The 19,053-nt window shown below is 40.5% G+C and overlaps 1 protein-coding gene across 6 annotated transcripts in view; it reads right to left on the reverse strand.

Moving 5' to 3' along the window:
- Nucleotides 1-4,340: 4,340 nt before the first annotated feature.
- nedd4l (NEDD4 like E3 ubiquitin protein ligase) overlaps nt 4,341-19,053 on the reverse strand; it is a 62,206-nt gene continuing 47,493 nt past the window's right edge. For all 6 annotated transcript variants that reach the window (XM_084047907.1, XM_084047906.1, XM_084047905.1 and 3 more), the window contains 14 exons: nt 17,335-17,389; nt 15,564-15,622; nt 14,562-14,627; nt 13,556-13,785; nt 12,005-12,126; nt 11,159-11,229; nt 10,550-10,645; nt 9,864-9,937; nt 9,250-9,310; nt 8,872-8,931; nt 8,125-8,232; nt 7,096-7,192; nt 6,812-6,884; nt 4,341-6,621 (listed from right to left, as the gene is read on the reverse strand). In XM_084047907.1, coding sequence (XP_083904033.1) covers nt 6,519-6,621; nt 6,812-6,884; nt 7,096-7,192; nt 8,125-8,232; nt 8,872-8,931; nt 9,250-9,310; nt 9,864-9,937; nt 10,550-10,645; nt 11,159-11,229; nt 12,005-12,126; nt 13,556-13,785; nt 14,562-14,627; nt 15,564-15,622; nt 17,335-17,389 — 1,275 coding nt within the window. In that variant the 3' untranslated portion in view covers nt 4,341-6,518. The remainder of the gene's footprint in view (nt 6,622-6,811; nt 6,885-7,095; nt 7,193-8,124; nt 8,233-8,871; nt 8,932-9,249; nt 9,311-9,863; nt 9,938-10,549; nt 10,646-11,158; nt 11,230-12,004; nt 12,127-13,555; nt 13,786-14,561; nt 14,628-15,563; nt 15,623-17,334; nt 17,390-19,053) is intronic.

The raw sequence follows: 19,053 nt of genomic DNA on the forward strand, positions 1-19,053 counted from the left end.
TAACCACAATAACAACAACAGCAACGATAATAAAATGTAGAATAAAAAATAAATGTGGTCAACAAATACTGTCATAAAACACATGTCACATATTCCAACCATGGCATGGGTGACCACAACCACAATCTAGGACATTTAATGAGAATGTCTTTTAAACCGGTCCTTATGGAGGTTACGTTCTTACCATAGCTATTTAGTGTGATAATGGCGTTTGATAGCACAGGACACAAACACCATTGTCACACTCCACAGCTCTAGAAGACGTGGTTCAGGATGGATGGTTGGATGGCCAGATGGCCGGACGGACGGATGGATGGGTGGATGGGTGGATGGACGGACAGACAGACTGTTAGAAGACCTTCTGGAGAAACAAAAAAACATAAAATGTAGGTAAGGTGATGAAGGGAATTAGTATGAGACATGAATAGCAGAGAAACAGAACAAAAAACAAAGACCGACTGTAGATTTCACAAGAGAATGATTAATTCATTTGAAGTACCCTTGCTTGTGTGTGTTAGTTAGCTGGGTGAGTTTGCTATCAGGTATTTCAGGGTCAGACTGCGACAAAAACAATGGAATGTTCATTATTACTGCTTTGAAACTATCCTAGACTCTTATGAAACCATAAACTGGATTAAGCAATTCAATTTAGTATCCAGCAATCTGTAGCCATTTTATACTGGAAAACTATGAAAGGGTTTCTAACTAAGCTGAGACTTATCTGTTGAGTGGGTATGTGGGCAGCTGTGTGTGTTTAAGTCAGACAGAAAGAGATAAACATGTGAGAGAGGGAACAAGAAGCTACCATTTGCATGTGATGTCCTATTCATTCTCCATTGCTACCAATATCACTGGCATAAATTGATAGGGATATTGTGTAGACTCCATACAAGTCACTGAATAGATACTGCACTGTGCTGAAGATAAAACTTGCCAACATTTGGACTATTAGAACAGAATTACATATTTATAGTTCAGGTAAAATATGATTTCAGAATGTAGTTCAAGAATGAATACACAAAAAATCCAGTTAATTTAACTCTGAGTGAGATTGGACAAATGGTTACATTTGTCCACTCTCAGAGTGATAAATGGATTAATAGATTTTACTGAGGCCTACTGTAGCCCGTTCAATGGCAAGGAACCAACCCATGTTTTGAAAGTAGAACCCTAGCTCACATCCAACCAACTCACCCCGAGATTCCAAAGTGAACAGTAAGATCCTCTCTCTCTCCCCCGTTTCTTCTTCAATATCCAGTGGGCTGCTCACCCCTGTCCCCTCTCTCCCTCTAACTACTCTTCCTCCGCTCCACGGCATTTATGTCTCCGGGTCTCGTCCGTGTAGCACAGTTAAAGTCCAGTCCAGTTCAGTTCGGTTCAGTTCGGTCCAGTGGTGAGTCTGGAGTCACATTTGATGAAGGTCTGGTGATCCACGGTGCAACTGGTCCTAGAACTGTCCCGTCCTGGCTCTTTATGTAGCCATGAGGGGGGTTTGGACAAACAGCCGGTTCCCCATCAGTGATAAGCTACAGCAGAAGTATTGATCGACCCTGACCAGAGGTAGAATGTGCAGGAAAGGGGGAGCGACAGAAGAAAAAAATACTATGTGGTAACACGGCCGTAATTCTCAGTTATTTTAAGTTTAGTGTCACATACAAACTTTTTAGTTTCAAGGACCACCCCCCAGTTTGATATTCATTAGGACCCCCATTTTACGCAATATTTTATCTCTGGGATTCCAATCTATACTGTAAGATCTTCAGTGTTAAATTAACTCTGAGATTGTACAAATGGAACAAAAATGACCTTTGGAGATATAGACCCATAAGGATGGTTGGTTCCTTACTACAGTATCAATCATTTGGCTGGGGATACCTTGGAACCTCCTCAAGCAACGCCCTCAAGGAAGGGCCCCTGGGGTTCCTGGACCCCACGTTGCAAACCAGTAACATATACAACAAGTATACTCTATGATGCTATACAGGAACAAATACAGTACAGCAAGATCAGAGATTCACCGTTTAATTTTCGTCTTTCAGCCATAGTTAAAACTCAAATATTAGGTATGATTTGTTCTGATTTCACCCATGTGTTTTGATTTCAGCTCACTCATTGGATACTTACCTCCCGCAAACACCTACCCTCTCCTTGGGTTTGATTGGCTTAATGTCTTTCACAATATTTTCCAGTCAGTCATTCAGCAAGTACCACCATGTCCCCAAGGAACCATGCTGACTTTTTGGCAGGTTTCACTCTTGAACCTGACACTCACTGTTGCTAGAACAGGTGACAGGCTGGAGCAGATTGTAACCCAGCCGTCATATGACCATTATCTGTCTTAAAGGTCTGATAATGTCACCTTGCTTCATCCTCTGTAGCTTACAAAGGTGGAAGATTATATTTTTTATTTTAATCATTCATATTGTATTTAAGTAAAAGTAGCAATACAACAATGTAAAAATATTCAGTTACAATGAAAAGTCTGTTTAAAATGCCCTTGTAACAGAGTACTTCTTCCACCACTTGAGTGTACAAATGGTCCCTTACAGGTCCATTTGGAAAGGATTTTAATGTGTAGAAGAATAACACTTAAGTATCAAAGGGTTCTTCTGGTTTACCTGAGCTCAAATTTCCTGTCAGGGTTTTACTCAGGTCAGTGCTCGGATGTAACCATGGAAACCAGAGGCCTGTGAGTCTGTAAATAGTCCCAACTGGCTCCCATTTACTAGAACTGTCTTATCTTTCATAGGAAAACAGTGTAGCTACCCAGTATTACAAACTAGCTTTGGGTCATGATTTTACACATCATGGAGAAGGAAACAAAACAGTTAAACATTTACTGTGAAGTGTAGACATGAATCTACGCTTACTGTGACTCGACATTAACAATAAGGCCACACACGCACGCTTGCGCGCACACACACACACACACACACACACACACACACACACACACACACACACACACACACACTATTGTATGACTCAATGTGACATTTTTTATCGGTATTTTAGTAGGTTGAACTGGAGAAGAGTTGGCTCCTGGTTTGTTTGTGACCAGATCGAGTGTGATTGGCTACATGGGGGCTTTGATAAAATGTCCCCGGACTGGCAGGGTGGCTTTTATTTGTTCGTCCTTGAAGCTGATAACTCCTAGATTGCCTGTGTGAATGAACTGACGTCCCTTCACCACACATGTGCACTAAAAGAGAGAGAGAGAGAGAGAGAAAGACAAGAGTAAAGTGGTCATTGAATAGCTCTAAAAGTGAAAATGAAGTTAAACTTTTGTTTTAAAATAAACTTCATTTTCAGGAGTACAATATGCTGATAGTCTCAAGAACGTCTAATGAGGATGAAATGAAACACTGTATGTAGGCCTATACTGTGTGTATTTCCATACACTGTAAACACAAAAAGTATGCTTATAATGACTTAATTTATACAATTCATTAGTGTTAATTTCAAGTGTTAAATGTCATGTGTTGTAGGCCATAGCAAAGGCAGTCTACTGTACTTCTTTGTACCTGGAGTAATACTGGCCTACCACATCATCATACTACTAATTTGTATGCAGAAACCAAAACATGTACTTTGTGTGTTTTTAATTTTGTTTAGTCCACACACATTTTTCTTGGGTTCTACCATTTCTGTTCATTAGCACCTTGGTGTCGTTTCAGTTGTGTGGCAGGTTTCACACAAGGTTAAAATACAATGACAAATGGCAAAGTGACCCTGGAGCGGTTTGTGTTTTAAGTGAACCTCAACGCGGACTAAGTGAACCGTGTTCACTTAGTCACTACAGTGGGGTCTGAGTTCTTTTGGAGTGTTTACATTTGCACATAACATTGCCAAGTCATGGTCTGAGTCCACTTCAGGGGATGAAAGGGTCCAAGTGTGTGAAAACACTATCTGTTTAATCTATTCTATAAAGTTAAAGTTGTCGTCATGGTACTGAAAGCATAAATCACTATTGTTAGGCAATGGTTGTCATCATCGGAAATCACCATTGTTAAGCAATGGTTGTCGTCAGCACAAATCAGTGTTGTTAGGCAACGTTTCTGTTGTGTGTGAAATCAAACAAGAGCTCAATCAGCGAGAGAGAGTGATAGGAGAGCCTATTTCACCCATGCAATAAAGCGCCCCCTTTTGGGGGGTACCAAAAGTTTAACAGTAACACTGGCAATGCTGGGCAGGCTTATCAGCTTATATAAAACACAAGACATTGAATTTGTTTGAACTAGACACACTTAGCCTCTATAGCACACTTTTAATAGATTCATTTATAGCAGTCTCTACAATTACCTTTCCACGCAGATCAACGCAACAAAAACACAACCTGAGAAGTTCTACGTTTCATTTTTATTTGACCCAAGTTGAATCACGAATACTTGCAAGTAGTGGAATCTTTCAAAAGTGATATTTCCCACCATTAATAATAATAATAAAAAAAACACCCCATATAAAAGAAGGACAAATCTATACTGAGCCAGCTTGGGTGGTGGTGGTGGTGGCGGGGGGGGGTGTCAGAGAAAATAAACAGAACAAGGAAGAGAAAGAAAGAAGGAAAGAAAGAGAATACCAAGAAGTCTCAGCTTCACAGCGGTCAATGTTTTCTACCTTAGCAGCAACCCAGATTTACAGACTATTTATACTTTATCGTACGACGGTGTCACGCATCGGAGCTACAATGTCCCACTGATGCGACACACTGTGGCTTGTAGATCTGCCATTTTCAGAGTACGACACCGTCATGCAACAGAGCATAAATTAGGTATTACAAACTATTTATATTGCACCAAGTAAGTGCTCTGAATGAAAAATAAAAATAAAACAAAATCACATTCAAGTTAGAAGACATGAGACAGGCGACATGACCTTAAAGTGATCTATAAAGTGCCCTTTAGGTTCAATGGTGTTAGAAAAAGGGGAGGAAAATGAACATTAAAAAAGGATTTTCTTTTTCATCTGTAAGAAACGTGCTGCTTTATATTCAGTGGCAATCACAGCTTTTCTCGCAAACGCACGCACGCACGCACGCACACACACACACACACACACACACGCACGCACGCACACACGCTTAATCTTTTGTATGTTCATCATCGTTGTGCATCATTAATACTTCTGTTAGATGTAGTACGGTACATACATGTTTATATATCATGAAAAGAATTTCAATTTTTTTATGAGAATTTACAGCATTATGAACAGGGATAAGCATAACAATATTAATATAATCACTGTGACGCATATCTCCTTGTGTCTCAGACAACCTATCCCCATTGAATTCTTCCCCTCCCCAAACTGCAGACCCAGAGGGAGATTACACTTCCAATTACTAAGCAATCAAAGCAAACACAAGATACATTATCATGCCGCTTTCATAGCTCTACGATAACCATTTTATTCAACACATTTTCTATCACCATGACAAATGATATGGATTAATCATTTCCCAAATTGGCCAGATTTACACTCCACACATTCCATATAGAAATGTCCAAATAGTAAACAACAGTATTCATCAGTACAAATACATCTCATCATCATTTCCTGTAAGAACGATAACATTGATAAAAAAATCTTTAAAATGAAAAGAGAGAAAAGAAATCCTTTTCCTTGTTGTCTTTTAATAGAAGATTATCAAACCATCATTTGATACATTTCCTCATTTTTCAGTCCGTCCCAACGAATCGTTATTCTACAACAACAGGCTGTAATGGTGATCACTGAGTTGAAGGATCACACAATGGTGGCGTTACTGAAAGGTTGTGTCAGATCTCCTGATCTGTGATTGGCTAACATTCCTAAGGTAATCCGGTGTGAGGATCTGAGAGGCGTGATCGTAGTGCCGTTACTGTTTCCTTAGGGAGAAAATAGTGCATGTAAAAGCCACGTTAAGGCTTGATTTATACTTTGTTGAGTGTGGTGTCGCACGCCGAAAGATATCCCATCTACAAGCTCACAATGCGTTGCAGATTGGTTATTTTCTACATAAGACACCAGCGCGAAACTAAATATAGATCGGGCTTAAGGCCATGCTAAGACCCTTACAGAGAAGGGTGCGAAAATACAGAGCTAAACAATGTACATAAAGGATCTATTGAAATGTTATTAGTGTTTTTTCCAGCACTGCAGATTTTCACAGGGAGAGGGGAAAGACGAGGCATACAGTGGGCAGTTGTAATCATTAGTAAATCATGCCTGTGTAGTAAATAGAATTCAGCATTCTATGGTGCAACTATCCCCTTTCCCCATCCCATCCCCACCCATACCATCCTATCCCATCCCAAGCACCTGCAAAGAGTGAGCGACGTACAGTACAAGGACGAGATAGAAGATGTAGGGTTATTGGCTCGACGAGTCACTTGACAGTCTCAACCCAGCGCTCACAGGCATACAGTACAACATGCTGGCACGGAACTGCTACAGCCACTGTAAAATGGCAGTGTGGTGACCGTTCCTGTGACTGTGCTGTTTTTGATGCAGCCGTGTTTTTTTTTTTTTTGGTCCTTTTTTTAATCGACCCCTTCGAAACCCTGGGCGTTCTCTACAGCCATGAGGAGCTTCTCTCTCAGGTCCTCGAAGGACTCATAGGTGGGCAGGTCCAGACGGTTGAAACTGAAATGAGGAAATATTAGATGCGATCGGATGCGTTAGGTTTGGGGCGTTGGAGGCAGCACTGGCGCATTACAGTACGATTCATTTTCAGTGTGTGTGTGTGTGTGTGTGTGTGTGTGTGTACTATGTGTATGTGTATGTGTATGCGCATGCATGTGTGTGCACGCATGAATGCATGGTTGGTACATACCATGTGTGGGCTCTTGGCAATTTATCTGGGGTCCCCCACTGCTCAATGGTAAACAGCTGCGGTCCATTCGAACCTTGGAGAGATAGATCATATCATTAACAAAAACAGGCATTGATTTTAAAGGGACTAAAACAAATTCCTGGCTGACAACATCAGTGACTAAAACATGTTTGTTTTCTCTAATATTACTGAATTTGGTCAGACAATTAAAACATAAAATAAAATACTATTAAGTGTCTTAAAATAAACATATTAAATTATAATTCTTTGGTAAGAATACGTACCGTAAAGTTCAGCAAAGCCATTCATGGGGACTCTGGATGTTCCTGTAACAAACTGAAGCAGACGGATCCTCTTCTCGGCATCCATCAACAGGACAACCTGAGCAGATGTGTCAGCAAAATGTGTCAGCAATAATCAAACAAGAACATTATATAAGCAACTCTTTCTTCTTATAAAAGGACATAAACAACTGCAGTAGTACAATGATGGATTTCCTGAGGCTTTGTCTGAGGCCTGAAACCAGGCCTGTATGAACAAACAGATGTCGTTTAAATTAGTCCGCTCAATCAGCCCGCATGACCCTGTTTATGTGTGTGTGAACGTACTGTGTGTGTGTGAACGTACTCTGTGTGTGTGTGTGTGTGTGTGTGTGTGTGTGTGTGTGTGTGTGTGTGTGTGTGTGTGTGTGTGTGTGTGTGTGTGTGTGTGTGTGTGTGTGTGTGTGTGTGTGTGTGTGTGTGTGTGTGTGTGTGTGTGTGTGTGTGTGTGTGTGTGTGCGCGCGTGCTGAACCAAGCTCCAGACAGCTGATAACCAGGGCAAGTGCTACTCTAGTCTCTTTCATCAGAGCAAACACACTGGTTCATCCAAACAGACTTTGATCTTCAAAAGATTAGGCCAGAGAACCTGTCACTGGCCTGATGGGGGGTAAGGGTGATGTGACTATTCTAGACCCATTATTTCTGTTTCAAAGTACACTATACAGCTTTCATGTGCTGTTTTGTCAAAATCCCACTCCATCTTGGGAGAAAATTTAAGGTTTCCTTTATGTGCAGACTTATCTTATGAATTTGACAAAATTGATTTCCGGTTAGACATTAAGGTCTTATGTTCTGATCATAGAGCTCTGACACACAGCTCACACACACACACACACACACACACACACACACACACACACACACTAAACTGCTATAGGCTCGGGTTATGTTGTGTGCACGTGAGTGCACGAGTACAGTACATGCGTAACCGGGTGTGTGAGCATTACTTTGTACTTTGGCATGTGTAGAGTGCACACACACAACATATTTACCTTCCAGAACCACTGTATGACAGGGTGATTGGGACAGTAGCCATTCTTATAAACAGTGTGTTGCCTCCAATCATTGACGTCGACGTCACCCAGGCCACACATCAGCAGCTTCACACACATAGGAACACACAAATACACAAAACACAGAGAATAATCCCGTTCAGACAGGGAGGGGTCAAACCACTTAAACCCTATATGCTTCAATGGACGCAGAAATAGCCAATCTACAAGTTCACAACCAATTGCAGTGTGACATGTTGTGAGAAATGATCCCACACTCCTTTGAGTTTGTAGATCTGCTATTCTGAAAATATTTTTGTCATGCCCAAAATAGGGATGCCAGGTTAAAAGTGGTTAAACACAGAAGCTCTTAATGTTAATTTACACATAGACGAAAACGTTTGTAAATAAGCTTAGATGAAAAGACATTTGGCAGAACACACGAGCGCAGTGACATTAAGCGTATTGGTCTACTCTAGAATGACCGCAGGTTTGCTGGCTGGGTCAGCTCTGCTTGCTTTACTAATCTACACATAATCAAAGGAGGTTTCATTTGGCTGGGAAGTGATTTGTAGATCAGTGTAAGACACAGCCTCCAACATGCATAAACTATGTCAATCTGTCTTCATAGTATAGTAAGGACAAATAACTTGAATAAATGTACTTGTTAGCATAGACACTTCTACAGTATGCTTGCTTATAATATGAGAACGGAAGAGTAGAGCGGGTTGATTCTGTATTCCATACCTCCAACTCGTTTTCGTCAAAGATCTTGATCAGATCGATGAGAATGAGCTCGGTGAAGCCCTGAAAAGCAAATGAACATTAACATTGTTTTAGCCAAATTATACATGACATTATATATGACATTTTTAATAGTCAAACTTGTTTTAATTCTAAGACAATACAATTTGAATGTTTGAGGTTAGAATGTTTGAGGTTAGATCTACGCATGGTTGTAGACACATATTACAAATATTCACAGAAGGGGAAATACAACATACTTCAACATAGAGGGTTGGTGGACCCTGAACATTTTGATTACACCGACAGCTGTGGCTGCTAGCATTGGTTAAGTCTATTGTCATGCTGCCCCCATGAGGTGATTGACATTACTGCACTTACCTCCAAAAACGCATTCATCTGCTTCTGCACACGGTTGACAAACCTCCACTGAATGACCAGGCTGTTAGAGAGATACATTTATATGTATAGTATACATATAGCAAACCAAAGAAAATGTGTGGCATTGGTTTTTTTATCGATTCATTAACCCATTAAGACCTGAGGCCGATTCTACATAACTTCTCAATCCCAACAGTTTTCTGAAAAACGTATGTTTCTATATCAGTGGTTCTCAAACTTTTTCATGTCAAGGACCCCCAAGATTTTATGTATTTGGCCGCGGACCCCCATCACAAAATATGTTGTTCTAGTGACCCCCAGAAGCAAAGATATGAGTTAAAAATGTTCGCTTAAAAATACATATATATTCAAAGATTTGTCACAAATGTTCAACATTTTTCCAAAATAGCAGATCTACAAGCTCATAGCGTGACACAAAGTGACGCGCTATGAGCTTGTATATCGGCTATTTTTGAATAGCCAACCAATGTGCAATACTGTATATAGCTAAAATCTAAAATGACACAGATGCTTTCCCAGTTTTAATGCGTTAATGCTTTCTTAAAAGTGTTGAAAACCAGTAAAGTGCAAAAAAAGTTGTATAATGTTCTTACTCAATATATTCGTTCTTGTTGTTATTGGTGACGACCATGTCTGAGCCACTGGGTTTTAGGTCCACCTGGTATGTCTATGAAGGATACATACAATAAGAAATCCACCTGGTGTGTCTATGAAAGATACATACATACATACATACATACATACATACATACATACATACATACATACATACATACATACATACATACATACATACATACATACATACATACATACATACATACATACATACATACATACATACATACATACATACATACATACATACATACAATAGAAAGGACACCAAAGATGCTGCAGAATGAGGTTTCTAAAACATTCAGTTCTTCTGTTGATGGTATTAAAAAAATATATGAATTATAACCTGAGATAATAAACTCTGGCCTGGCATGACCAGACTCTACGTAGTGATATATCTTCGGTGTGGAAGATTCATTTCCAAGGGGAGGTTACAAACAGATTCAAATGTCCCAGCAAAACATTTCCCCACTATGAATAGTGGGCTCTGATTGGTCACCCACAACTCTGGGGTGAGCTAAATGTATACCGAGGAGTGCCAGACCAATCTGCCCAGGGCAATTTATTTTAGCTTATTTATTTATCTGTCTGGTTTCCAGGCTAAATAAACTCAATATTGATGTGATGTGTGTTTGCGTGATGTGATGTGAATAGTGGTTACCTGTCCAAAGTTGTCCTCATCGATGCAGAACCTCAGGTCCAGCTCTGTAGGGTCGTTCTCCAAGATCCACTTCAGAGAGTTATAGTACTCACTGTCCTATAGGGACAGAACACATGGTGGGAGACATACAGAAAACATACAAGAGACATAATCAAAAACAGATCAAAAGTTCTCATTCTTGTCTTTGATGATAAGTCAATTATGCAGATTCAGATGATTACACGCAGATCTGACCGCATGTCAGATCTGATAAAAATGCCTACACTCTTAACCACTTACTGTAAACCCTCTAGACTTAGTAACCTGGACCTAAGTTGTACTTGGACTGCTTTTTTCCCCGTCTACACCAAATCTGTTAAAAATAGCCGATAGCCGCTCACAACGACCTCACGAGTCACAACTGTAAATCTGCTACTTTTGGTTATTTTCTCCCAGAATATGGATGCTGGGGTTCAAGTGGTTAAGCCCTATGTACTTAGTCGATCTACAAGTTCACAATGCGTCAGGATGCAACACGTTGTGAGCTTGTAGATTTTTTGCAAATCTTCACCTATAATGACAGGGTTAATGGGGTTACAAGGTTGTTTTGTTGTGGCAGTGAGATCGTACCACAGACTCCATGTCGTTGAGAGAGATTTGTTTCCCCAGCATCATCTTGTAGAACGGTCGAATGAAGAATCCTATGCACAAATAGACAAAAATACAAGGCTCAATTAAAATGTAATGTTTTACCATAATTGTGAGAGATAGTGGGCATAGTTCCAATTTTGGTCTCGATGCAAGTAACACAGGATGTTTATTAGTCGATAGATGCTAGCTATACTATGCAGATCTATTTAGTTTTTCCAATTTCATTTAGGTAGCATGCCGTACAGATACTGCTGTAGGTTTTATGTTAGCCTGGTATACTTGTTACTTTGTAGCACTTAATTGTTTTTCTTTGGACTCTTTGGATTCATGTGACAATTTACCCTGTTGTTTTTTGACTAGGGTTCATGCCATTTACTCTGATCTGGATAAGAGTGTCTGGTACTGTAAATGCCTAAATTGTAAATCAATACCACTAAGCTTACCAATAAATTGTCCCATCGAACATTTGTTCATACACATACACACGTACATTTACCTATCTTGACATATGACCTGTACAAAAAGTGTATCTTACAACCTTTGAGCTGCTAGATGTTTTTTCAATTGTATTTTAAAGCTTGATTTTGTTTTTTCTTTAGCAATCTGTTCTGGCAGCGAGTTCCATGCAACCATGGCTCGATACAGAACCATGCATTGCATCAGCAATGTTATTGCTTTAGGGACTACATACAGTATAACGGCCTCTTGTGGCACATCTAGTGTAATATGCATGTATAGTAGAGCTAAGTGGTAGTTGGTTATATTAACAGGTAGGATATTGCCATACATTCATATACTGTAACAAGCCAGTCAACTGAACCTTACCATCCAACAGTTTCCCATGGAACACGGCCATGCCTGCTACACGGCCAATGAACTTGAAATAAGAGAGGTGGTCCTCATTGCATAGCCCAGAGTTGGGGTTGATCTGGAGAGTGTAGTTGTCTCTGGAAAGACACAAGGACACAGCAGAAGTGACTTGTTGTTCACAACGGAAATTTACCACTTCAGCCTGATTTGCACTTCGTCGTACGGCGATAGCTGATCTACAAGCTCACATTGTGCCATGATGCAACATGTTGTGAGCTTGTAGATCGGCTATTTTCTCATGTTAGGCCTTAAATAGTTAATGATTATAGGAGCTCCAACTATAATGGCAAATGTGTCACTTCAAATGACTACACAGAACAGCTCAATGATATGATGTTTAGGAGTGTGTGAAGGGCATAAGAAAGGAATGTCATTTTCATTATTGTAGGAGTGGAAATGGGAAACATTTGTAATGCTTCCGGATGCCTGTCGAACTGAATGAGAGGAAAAGGAAACGCTAATCAAAGCAGCAGGAAACTACAGTATAACTGGACTTCTAGGAACAGAACAGGCTGGTCCTGTCACAAACATCTTAACGTACACAGTAAAATCCAGTGTAATTTTAAAGCTGCAATCCGTAAGATTTACAGTATGTCGTACCCGGGACTTGAACTCCCTCACGAGCAATGAAATTCCGACTGCTGAGCAGAGAGGGAAAGCCCATTTGGTCAGGGGAGATACTAATCTCTTTGAGCTTCAGGCAGCACTACTTGTCAACCGGTAGGTGTCCACCCAACACCAGGGTCTAAATGACTCGATGGAGGAGTAGGGCGACCACATACAAACCTCTGCTAGTTATATTGTATTAACATACAGATTGGTTTTATTCACTACAATAAACTACAGTGTGAAGAGGACCCGTAAAAGTGTGCTTTCACAGGTTAGATTAGATATCTCTTGGACTCAAATCTACACTGTAAAATCCTCTGAGTTCATTTAGCTCTGAAAGTGGAACCAAATGGAACAGTAAGGGTCCATTTGGTTCCATTTGTACGCGCTCTCTCTCTCTCTCTCTCTCTCGTTACAGACCAGTAAGGGTCCATTTGGCCCTCTGGTGGTCCCTGAACCATTGATTAACCCATTGAGACCTGAAGCCGATTCTACATGTCTCCTAAATCTCAACAGTTTTCTGAAAAACTTATGTTTCTATATCAGTGGTGCTCAATCTTTCTCATGTCAAGGACCCCCAAAATGATAAGTATTTGGCCGCGGACCCCCATCAAAATATTTTGTTCCAGGGAACCCCCAGAAGCAACGATTTGAGTTAAAAATGTTCGCTTTAAAAAAAACATATATTCAAGGATTTGCACACATTTTCACAAATTTTCAAAAATAGCAGATCTACAAGCTCGTAGCGCGGCACTCGGTGCCGCGCTATGAGCTTGTATATCTGCTATTTTTGAATAGCCCAAAGTGCAAAATAATGCTTTTTAGCTCAAATCTAAAAATGACACAGTTCCAGGTCTTAATGGGTTAAGTGTACACATAATATAAGCACACACTTACGTGGCGGAATATTCAAAGAGGCCATAATAAGGATTGAACATCTCTTTGGACAACAGAAAGAACCACTCTCTGGCCACGCCGCCATAGTCCAAGCCCTTCTCCGACTCAAACTCGATCCAGAGCCGCGCCTTCAGGATGTCTGGCCTCTTAAGCGACATGATGCGACGGTATGACTCCTCAAAGATGTTGTTCCTATGCAGCTTCATCTCAAAGCGGTTGGGTATGTCCGCCTGGACATGGCACACAAAGGAAACACACGTTTACATGTACATAAAGAAACATTGCATCCAACCTGGTGTCACTATTTTGGGCATGTTATTATAGGCTAAATCTTTCAAAAATCTTTCATTACATTGCAACATTCTGCCAGCTTGTAGATCGGTTATTTTCACTAACAAATTAAAAGAAAAATATATTAGGACTTAAATAGATACATCAAATATATAAAAAGATCCATGTCCCATTGCCTATCATTATAAAATGTTAAGTTCATTACTTCAAAAAGTATAAAACATGAAAAATACTGGCAGTGTGCACAAGAAATATGGTGCTGATCGGTCCAGCAGTTTGTGAGATTAGCTCTGACCTGGCACACAAGCACACAGACGCAAGCACACGACCCTCTTATAGACGACTAGCCTCCTGCAGAGCCAAGTGTACATAAAACTAGATAACAGACGCTGAAAACAGGACCAGACAAAGTCTTCTCAGCTTATACACCCCTATTAATTCTACTCCCACGGTGATTTTCCAGTATATAAAACCTACCACTGAGAGAAGTACAGTGTAATTCTAGACCTGACCATGAGCGAGGATCAATATCTATAATATATAAAGGCTGAATAGCAAACACACAGATAATGGCCAAATCACAGAGAGTTAAGACTGAGGTGAGGGTTAACAGTATTAATTTAAGTGATCTCATCAGGGTCAGTTTAGGTTTGAATTATCAATGTTGCGTAAAAAGACATACCGTAGCACACTGAAAGAGAGAATTATAACATACCGGTTTCTTCAATTTCTTCCTGAAGTAGTCATATTTCTGTTTGAACTCTCTGGAGTAGGGCACAGCCTGCACAGGTAGCAAACGACAAACACACATCAAAAGATTGACAAGATGAATGTCCTTTACCGAAAGTACATGATGATGAAAAGCGGTGGTTCTCAGCGTAGGGTCCAGGGAACTCCCAGGGGTGCTTGGGGGTCCCCAACTAAATGATCAATAGTTACAAACCAAATGGACCCTTACGAGTCTGTAACTTCAAAGAGTGTACAAATGGAACCATATGGACCTGAAAAGCTTCAGAACCACTGCTGTAGAGAACTAAACAATCTGAAGTCAATCGCTATGCAAAGCAAATGTTCTTGCGTATCGTCACTGTCGGGCAGATGTATGCATGTCCAAAACATTACTTATCCGGAAATTGAAAAAAGAACCTGTGTTCCAATGGATCCAATGTAGTTATTTAGTCACAAGCTCTTATCAATACTTTATATTGGTTAAATAAATATTTATAAAGCCCAGAGACAGAATTAACCACTTTCAACCTGGCATCCTTATTTTGGTTATTAAAGGTGAACACTTGCAAAAAAAAAGATGTTTGCTACTTTGCTACGTCATACGACAAATTATAAAATAAGGCATTAATTTATGTACAAAAACATTACAAAAATGAACTATGGAGGTGCAAGGTTTCTGCATGATAGCGACGATATGTAATGTTGACAAAAGTTTAGCTGTGATCTACAGTGGGGGAGTATCTGTGAAGAGGCACACATAATTTACACAAAGGTGTTAGCATGTTAAGTGATAACTGCAGTGACAAAGTGACGTTATCTGTGTGTGCGTAGAAACATTAGTGGGGACATACATTGAGGCCGACACTGGTGTGCGAGACGTTGCAACAGCTACTGTACGTTATGAGAAGGGCTCGTGGTTTAACATGTATGTACTATAACTATATCAACGCAGTAGCAACGTGCAGTACAGGAAGACATAAATACTCACAGGTCCTGTGATGGCTGGACTCTGAAGACGAGGGTCCTCCCACTGTGTGTTCTTTGTGTCTGAACGAAACAAACACAAATCATATGAAACAACAAATATAACAACATTAACCCTGGCATCCCTATTTTGGGCACGTCACCATAGGTGAAAAGGTTCAACAATTATCAAAACATTTCAAGAAATTTACGATGTGGAGCGCCATGAGCTTGTAGATCGGCTATTTTCACTATTCATTGCATGACAAAGTATATAGAGCTTAAGCTGTTTTTTTAATACTATACTGTATAAATATATTATTTCAGACCATTTTTTTATATATAGTAGAGAGAAAATGAAAGTGAGGGCAGAGAGAGAAGGGAAAGCATGCAACACAGGTCTCCAGCCAGAATCAAACCGGGGACGTTGTAATCATGTGGTCACCTACTGGCACAGCCCTGGTTCCTCCATTTGTTCCCTTTCCCTCTATATTATTATCACTACCGTACTACCATCCTCTGTGCATGTTTATACCTTGTGAAGTGATACTGCACCAATACATCCGCCGTCCACACAATGAAATCTCAGAACCATGATCAGTCTAATGTTCAGACACCTGATCACTCAACGTCTGTTCTACTGTCAGACACAGTTCTCTAATACTGTACATGATGTTCTTTGTAGTCACTGAGAGTGAAAACATTTATAAAACACATAAAAAATAAAACTAGAAATGCCCCATTGCGGGTGTATGCCTCCCCCAAACAGTTGCGTATACATCCATCTTCTATCCATAAATGCACAAATCTGTGTCATATGTGTCATATGTCTGTTCCTGAGATATCGCGTTCAAGGGGTTGGGATGTATGTACGTACATACATAATGAATGACTATTAACTCATTCACTGCCAGAATTATTTCTGGCCTGTTTGAACACCGCCAAGATTTTTCATTGAAAAAAAAAAGTACTCAGGAGCCGAGATACAGAATTTTTAAGTTTTAAGTTAACAAGGAAGTGGATGGGAGTCTATATCTTCGAAAAATCATATCTCCTTGGTCTTTGGGTCAAAAAAAAAAATTTTTTGAATTTTTTTAAAAAGTCGTTTTAGTCGTTCTTGGCAGGCATGGCTTATGGACAGAAGTCGTTTTAGTCGTTCTAGGCAGTATATGAGTTAACACATCGAGTGCCATAAACGATCCGGACCGTTTTTGAGGATACAAACGAGAAGTGCCGAAAACGGTCCGGACCGTTATTGACCCAATTCTATTTTTTATACGAGGGGCCCACGTGGAGCGCTAAAACGAAACTTTGGGATCACCCAAGGAGTTTCTGAGAAGAAGAGGCTGGATGTGGCTCCATGTCAAAAATCCTTCCGGTCGGCGTTCCCAATGTTATTAAAAGCTTAATATCTCCATTTCTTTTTAACGTGGTGAAAACGAGCCGTTTGCGATCACGCTGCAATGGAGGATCGCGTTGGAAATATTATTGTTCCAGGCGTTAGTCGGGACCCTCCGCTGTCTCGCACGCACACTTTGTTTACATGCACTTCCGCGTCGGGGTTTCTACAGCACGAAACGTATAACGCAAGTGGATGGAAGAAATGCAGGCACTCAACGTATAATATTTTAATAAACCTCTGGCACCCAATGTGTTAACATAATGCCTACGGTGACGGCTTTCGCTGGAGGAGGCATAAAAAGAAGAAATTAAAATACAACCAAAAAAACAACAACAGTGATTCGATTATTGTATAAGAGGACATGTAACATGAATGTGGTAACGAAAAGCCTTACTGTGATCGATATAGAAGGTGCGTCCATCTGTGTGAATCCGTTCTTCCCATCCAGGCTAAAGAAAAAAAAAGAAAGACATTAGAAAAAGAGTGGGATGAACAACAGGTTCAACATCAAACAGTACTAATGACCAGGCCATGCTCAAATAGTATCCTAGATCCAACCATTTATTTTTTATTTATGCTTGATATGAGTTTGCCTGACCATGAAATGGTCCAAAAACTCAAACTATTGAAAGAAAGAGGAAGGATTTTGCCTCCTGTTTGAGCCAGGTCTGATACATGTGGCTAGACAGGGTCACACAACCAACCACAACATCCAGGTTAACCACCACCACCAAGCCAGTACACAATCCTTCATTGCATGCCGGTGTTGCGTGCCGAAAATAGCTGATCTACAATCTCGCAATGCATTGTGATCTTGTACATCGGCTATTTTTGGTGCGCCACAATAACACGCATTGGAGTATAAATCAGACAGTGTCACAGGCCACACATTCATACAGCACCAACAGTCAGGCAGTTAGAACAGTTGGAAAGAGAGTAAAGGGGTGGGGGTATGGACAATTTGTCAACTAAGGTTTGTGTGTGTGTGTGTGTGTGTGTGTGTGTGTGTGTGTGTGTGTGTGTGTGTGTGTGTGTGTGTGTGCGCGTGTGCGTGTAGTGCTTTAACTAACTGTATGTTGTACACTATACACTAAGTGGAGAGCAGAGAAAGATAGGGGGGGAGACAAAAGGAGTCCATCAACATGCAGCACACAGGAAGCTGCTTCCTCTTACATATGACTGCCTGGCTTTCAAGCTTCGTCCCTACCCCTCTCTCTCTTTCTCTCTCTCTCTCTCTCTCCTTTGATACAGTACCATCCCTTCTCATCGTCATTCCCCAATACCCTCCTTTCAAGTTAATCCTCCATCTTTCTCGCACAGATGGCAAATAAATGTGCAGCATACTGTAGCTCCCCTGACTAAACTCTATCAATCATTTAAGACACTGTACAGACTTAGGAATCCTGGAGGGTTGGTAGATAGTGAGGGCTCCAAGAGATAACAATTAAAGTCCAAGTCACACGTCCTATGATGTGGTTGCCAAGTATTTTTCCCCCCTAAAAATGTCCATAAAGGAGATTTAAGGTATATTTTTCTTCGCTCAATCTTTGACTTCATTTAGTATTCCATATCCTTTGAATGATGCATTGAAGATCCAGAATTTGGGTAATCAATACGTATCCACAGTCAATATCCACCAAACGCACCACAACAAAAACAACAAACTAGTCAGTTTCCTCAATGTGCACTTTTGTTTTGTATCAATCAATGTCCCTCCTTACACACTGTCTGACTTGCATGCCCTGTGACAAACCTGTTTTCAGTGAATGCTAGGTCTGAAAACCAGATTTTAGTTTTAAAACTCTATATTAATGCTTTTGGGGGTCTTTAACAAGAGGTGGTGTTGGGGCGGGAACACAAAAAGGAGGAGGAAGTGAGTAAGAAAAGAGATGAACGAGGTAGGAGAGATACAGTCCATCCATGCCAGTCATGAGAAAGAGAGAGAGTGCAAGGCTGTTGTCAGGCATTTGATTTGGACCAGACCAGACCAGACAGGAAGGCAGGCAGAGGGAGGGAGGAGCCAACCAACCTCCTCTGGTAGGTTCTGCCAAACAGACATGGCCAGGTGGAGAAGAAGAAGTAGCGCACACAAGATCCCCCAGAATATATAGAG

This window comes from Gymnoscopelus microlampas, assembly GCF_963454915.1.
Source record: "Gymnoscopelus microlampas genome assembly, chromosome: 21".
NCBI lineage: Eukaryota > Metazoa > Chordata > Actinopteri > Myctophiformes > Myctophidae > Gymnoscopelus > Gymnoscopelus microlampas.